Here is a 6,338-nt window from a genome sequence, read left to right as displayed (position 1 = left end):
TGGTGGTAGCTATAATCCTCTTTCCCCCTTTTTTACCTCATCTTTCCTATTCTTCCTTCTTTCTATCACAAAGCTGCTTTATGGGCAGAACCAATAAAGTAATTGTGCGTTGAAAGCATAACCCCCCGGGCCTGATGCCATTTCTTTTTGCATTTTGGGATCACAGCTGAAACGCACCAGCACGTGTCCACCGAAGAGTGGACCGTGACAGTCCCTTCCAACCTAAACCATTCTGTGGTTCTATTGTTCTATGAATTCAGACTGAAATGCTGAAAAAATCTCTTCCTGTTCTCTCTCCCCACCCCCCTCCCCTCCCCCCCAATCATTTCTAATTGGTATTCATTTCCCCCGCCTGCTCGGAGTGCTGATTGTACCTGGGTACCTCAGTCCCTCCGTAGGGTCCTGGGGAGGGCTGTGCTCCCTCTGGGTGATGTACAATTAGCACAGGAGGAATCCACGTCCAGCACCCAGCTTCTGCACCCCCTGCTTTATTACGTGTTCCTCATTACAGCATCCTATTTCTAGTATTTTGAATAGGCAGACTGCAGCGTGCAAAGCTGTCACCTGGGGGTTACGAGGTCGGCTGTGGCGTTTTGGTGTTGGAGGGGTTCTGCTCAGCCGGAGACTCCAGAGGTGTGGATCAGAGCTCGGGGGATGCTCTCGTGGTGGCAGCCTCCAGCTTCCAGGAGGAGGGGGAAAGCATTTTCCACCAAAGGTACTTTCTTTGCAAAGGTTTATTTGTGAATGGCAAGGGCTGTAATTTCTGTTGCAAGTCTGAGGAGGTGCTTGCTTATTTATTTAAGAGATATTTATTTTACACTAGGAACCTCCCCAGCTGTTTTTTCCTCTGTTTGCAGCATATTTATCCCCATTGCTTGGAGCTGCCCGGGCTACGTCAGGCGTTCCCTCCGTGGGACTTCTGTCCAGATGCTGGCACGTCTCTGCGTCTGAGCACAAGCACTGAAAAACTGTTCAGCTTCGAACCTCAGACATTGCCACCCCCCTGGAGTGGGTTCAACAGCTCTGTTAAACCGAAGGTGCCAGCTCAGCTCCCTCCCAGAGAGGACCTTAAATGGTCTCCCTGGGTTTGAATTTGCACATCATTAGAAATAGCTTCTAGCAGGACACTAGCTCGTTCACCTCCAGGATCTAATTCCCTCCACCATCAGAGGTTTTACAATAACTAGACTTGCTCAAGAGTAGAAGTAGCTGGGAAGAAATTTGTGGTGATAAAAAAAAAAAAAAAGGCAGAGACAAATATTTATTCACTTTATTAAAAGTAGTAAAAATACAGAATAAATATTTTCTCCAAAATACATATGTGTATAAAATGTCATATAATTTAATTGACACCACAGAAATAAATTCATACTGATCTAAACACTCCTATCATCACCATTAGCTTTACAAAAACCATTCATTCTCTGAGTGGCATATGCCCAGTTCCTTACAAATCTTCACTTGCCAAATTTACAGTGATCTACCGAAGCTGCAGGTAGAGGGAAAACTCAGGATGTGTTTCCCAGTGGTCATGAGAGATTCTGGACAGAGTGCTAAGCATACTAAATCAAGGTGATCCTATGCGTGTGAGTGCAATGTTCTCCGTGCTGGGAAGTGAAAGACGTATGTATAGAGAAGTTCAGGCAGAGTTTAGGAGGTGGAATATTGTGTGAATGCGACTTTTGCAGTTCATCCTCACCTGGCTTCAAAGCAGAGGCAAAGCCAGCTCAGTACTAGAAAAGTTTTGCTCGTATAATTGTATTGATTAATCCTCTTTACTGTAGATGGGTATTACAACGCTGAAATTTTCCCAGTATAGCCGTACCAGTTCCCTGAGCTAAACGCCCTATTTCAGCAGCATCACTTGTGTACTGGTTCTTGCTCTTCCAGACACGTTATCAAGAATAATACCCATTCCGCTGAGGTTAGGCAATACCAGCAAAACTTTCCGGCAGAAATTTGACTTTAAACCTGAAAAGCTCTAAGATCCCCAACCCATATTGTTAGAGCACGTGCCATTCCCTCCCCCCCCGACACTGCTTAACCCTGGTCTTCAAGAAAAGCAAAGGAAATATATTCATATCGCATCTCCATGTGTCAGTCGGGGTTTCTGGCAGAGCCTGCGAAACCCGCGGGCCAGGCGAGGGGGAGATAAGGCGCGGAGTGCGAAGCAGCCGCTTGTGCTGCCATCTCTCTCTGTGCCGTCTCGCTCTGACTGTGCAGAAGATAACTCCACCTTTTGACGAGAAACCCCAAAAAGTTTTATGCCTAGTCAGGTCCTTCCAGAGTCCCCTCCACTATTTGCTTTGTCAAGTGTTTAAATTTTCATCTCGAAATACGAATAACATTTCGCCCTCGAGGCTCTCGGAGATTACATGCCAAACACGAACTGGGACAGGACCACTGAAACTGAAGATACGCCCTGCTGCATTCTAACGCAAAGACAGAGTATTTTTAAAACAGATAAACATTGTACTGCTTGTTTAAATTTACAGCCATTCTAGAAACTTGTAACTACGCTCTTGCGTTTTTTGATGCTTTTCGGATGAATGTCATCAGCTTCTGTATGAATATTCTTGCATTCCTTCTTTCTGTATCACATTTCCCCTGAAAAGTTAAACGAGAAAATGAAATTCCTTAATATCTAACCATTGTATAGAACTTTTTCACCTTGAAATCATTTTGTAAATTATATGATTTTCCTTAAGCCTTAAATATGCTGATCACACATATGAATCCTTATTTTAGAGGTGAGCCAAGCTGAAGGCTAGAGCAAGGGAAGGGCAGAAATGCGAAATTTTATTACATCTCTGCTGCACGATCTCTCATAGACAAGAAATAAATTCCTACCTCTGTTGCCAGGTTTGGTGTAAGAGATTGCTTCAGTCTCTCAAATTTTTGGAAAAAAACACTGAATTTTTTTGTAGCGGGGTTAGTTTTCAGCTGTTCTGTTCCTTCAAAGATCGTGCTGACACAATTCACATCCTAAGATGGAAGAAACAGCAAAACTGAGACACAAGAACTTGTAATCATGAACTACAATAAATTTATTAAAAGCGGCTTGAGTTATGACCAGCTGCCTGGGTAGCAATAAATCGTTACTGATTTTTGGGCTCATATTTGCAAACGATTTAGGCAAGCGTGCTTCACTGATGTGCACATTTGTTTACTCCGCAGACAGAAACCTGGCAGATGATAGCTTCTGCTAGCGTATGTTTGGTAACATCCAGATGAACCGTATAATTATCTAAAAGCTTTGCCCTATCTCTTCTACAGCCATGTGAAGACCGCTTTGATTTCTTACATCTGCTCCTGTCGGCAGAAAATTCTGGTTTACACCCTCAGTCTGGATGCGAGCTGCTTTCTGCCCCAGAAACTAGAGCTGTCTGAACACGAGAGAAAGAAAATAGATGAACCTGCCACTACGCCAAATATTAATCTCTGTGGCAGCTGACATCGGCACGAGACGGCGACAGCGGTCACGGTCCCATCTCACAGCCCGGTCTGCCATGTCCCATCCCAAAGGCGGCCATGCGCTGGGAAGGACGGTCCTCTTCTACAAAGCAGCAGTAGCTGCGTTTTGTCTCCGAGACCTTATGGTCTGGGCGGTCAGAAGGCGAGAGGGGCTACGGGACGGAAGCAGAGCAAAGAGTGACGGTGGTGGCACTCACCAGCTTCGGGCTGGTTTGGAAAAGACCAGCTAAACCGATGGAGAAGGCGAGAAGGAGAGGACACGAGCATCAGCGGCAGGAAGAGATTGAAGTGTAATGGGAGAAGAAAGCGATGAAACATGGAGCAAAAACTAATCAGCGAAGGTCGGAGGAAAAGCAGACAGCGGCCAAAGGGCAGCATCATGCCCACGACATTCTCGATGAACGTGTGGTCTCCTGTTGGTGACTCCTGGATGCTGTATGACAAGGAAGATCGTTTTTCCCACGACCTTTCTTGGGAAGCTGCTCGCTTCTGCCACTGACGAACACCGAACGCAGAAACACTGCGAAGTTCTCCGTCATCTCCCCATCCGAACCACAGGTGAGAGCGAAGCAGCTCCTCTCCCCGGGCACCGGCGCGGTGGGCTGCGGTGGCACTGCCGGGGGACCTCGGCAGGGAAAGGGACGAGCGAGCTGCCGGCGCTCGGCACCGCTGGTTCGGGGTCTCTTTTCCTTATGAAAACCTCAGGGTTCAAGGCAGGCCAAGCCCCAGCCCGGGAAGAGAGCTCTGCCAGGCGGGATCCAGAGAGAAGTGACACAGTTGGGAGACTTTACGCCTAATTTCCAGGGAATCATAGAATCACAGACTCACAGAATGGTTTTGGCTGGAAGGGACCTTAAAGATCGTCTGGTTCCAACCCCCAAGATGGGGTAGTGTGACCATTTAATCCCCGTACTGATGGTAAAGGTATAAAAAGCCATTTCTAAAATCAGACTAAGCCAAGTAGACTAAAAAAAAGTATTTTTGCAGATGGACAAGCAAGAAAGGTGAATGAGTTTGTTCTTCCCTTTCTAACTGTCCTTCATTTAAAAAGCTGATTCAGAAAATCCCTCTCTGTGTGTGTGTTCTGCAGGAGATTTACACAAACATAGAACAAGAATAATTGCTGTCCTTGGCTATGTTTGTATCACAGCATATTTTTTTAACTCAACATTTCATAGAAATTTGATAGAGATTTTCATAGAGATTTGATTGCTTTTAATAACATTTTATATCTTACAACAACATTTAATATCTTTAACAACATTTTCTGTCTTATAATAGCTACATTTAAAGCCCTGATTTGTTCTTAAATACAAACGGAGTATTTTAGGAGAGAACAATTTTAAAACTATCTCAACTTCCAATGACTACATTTATGAAAAAGTTTTTTTTTTTTTTTAAAAAAGAGTTTTACTTACATCTATGTTGTCCGGAGTTTCAATCCTCAGATTCTGAAAAATAATGTATTAATTAAGCCTTTCAAGTACCATCTTCATTAACACTAATAAAACGAAAATGTCACATAAATAGATTGTTTGACCTTCAAAAAAAGTTAAATATTGAAGAACAAGAGGATCCAATTTATCAAATTTTAGGTTAGTAAGGTGGAAATGGAACTTACCTGCAGGTCCTTCGTCACTGACTCACACATTTGCTCTAATAATTTCAGTAGCTCAGCCATGCTGCTCGTGTGGGGAGCGGCAGAGATGCCCGCAGCCAGCAAAAGAAGGTAGAGATGGGTCTTCATCCTCCTGATGTGCTCAGAGAACCTGTAAGTGCTTCTGGACCCGTCCTCTGCCATTTTATGGTCTCTCTACAAGGAAATAACATTTTGGGTCGATTTTTGAAACTGATAGAAAAAAAAAAAAAAAGCCCGTTTGTTGAGACTTTCTGGAAGAGTGAGGTTCCAGTAAATTTGGTGTTTAACCTTGGGGCACACTCCTTACCCAATCAGCGTTTCCACAGAACTAGGTGATAAAGATATAAGGATGTGGCATTTCAATTTTAGAATCAGTAAAAAATAGACTGATCAAAAGCATGACCAAGCAGATGCTGACTCCAGGGCACTTCTTTAGAAGTCGGAGCTCCTCTGATAACAGCGTGCAATCTTCTGATAGGTGATGGGAAAAAGGCTGTGGTGTAAGAAACAAAAAACACCAAAACCCCACAGAAAATATGTGGACCACTTCCTAGAAAGCAAAAATGACAGCGTTTATGCAATACTCATGGCAAAAGTTTGTCAAAATGCAGGTATTCCGTAAGAATTAACTGATTCCGAGCAGGAGAAGCCACTGCCCTGGAGCACGTGTGGGAGCGGGAGGGTGTCCCCGGGGATGGGACGGGCAACTGGCTCCTTTTAGGTGATGGCGGAGGGATGCAGGATGCCCTGAGCATCTCAGTCGGGACCGGGGAGTTGGTTTTGCGCTGGGACGGCGGTGCCCTCGCTGCCAGCCGGCGGCTGGCAAGGGGGAAGACCACCGGCTCTGTGAGTGTCGTGTCTAAGGTCTTAATTCACCGCAGGTGTTACGCCTTGTTATCTGGCCAAATTCGCCAACTCGGCGACTCGTCTTTCCCTCTTTCCTGGAGGCTGGAAAAAAAAGCCTTTTTCCATTCCTTTTTTGATAAAGAACGGTGCCGTTTTCCAGCAGAAGTGCTCCGGTTTGCTCTCTGCCTGCGGGGCATGGCGAGGGCAGCGGGGGCAGGCGGTCCGGCCCCGGTCCTGCCGGGCAGGAGCAGATCTGCCACCTCCACTCCATGTGGTCCGGTGGCCCGGAGCCCGGTGCCGCAGCACTTAGGTGTAAGCACCTCAATATCTCAGTGCTTTGAATTGGGGAAGTCAAAAGCCAGCGGTGGTTGTGCGGCTT

At 45.7% G+C, this 6,338-nt stretch overlaps 1 protein-coding gene across 1 annotated transcript; it reads right to left on the bottom strand.

Moving 5' to 3' along the window:
- Nucleotides 1-2,514: 2,514 nt before the first annotated feature.
- LOC104292002 (interleukin-5-like) lies at nt 2,515-5,221 on the bottom strand. The gene is made up of 4 exons (XM_009891317.1): nt 5,090-5,221; nt 4,893-4,925; nt 2,851-2,985; nt 2,515-2,607 (listed from the first exon to the last, which is right to left on the bottom strand). Exons 1-4 carry the CDS (start codon nt 5,219-5,221, stop codon nt 2,515-2,517), a joined length of 393 nt encoding a protein of 130 aa, XP_009889619.1.
- Nucleotides 5,222-6,338: the final 1,117 nt, after the last annotated feature.

Source organism: Charadrius vociferus, unplaced genomic scaffold (assembly GCF_000708025.1).
Source record: "Charadrius vociferus isolate BGI_N301 unplaced genomic scaffold, ASM70802v2 scaffold370, whole genome shotgun sequence".
Classification (NCBI taxonomy): Eukaryota; Metazoa; Chordata; class Aves; order Charadriiformes; family Charadriidae; genus Charadrius; species Charadrius vociferus.
This window is presented reverse-complemented; position numbering and strand designations above follow the sequence as displayed.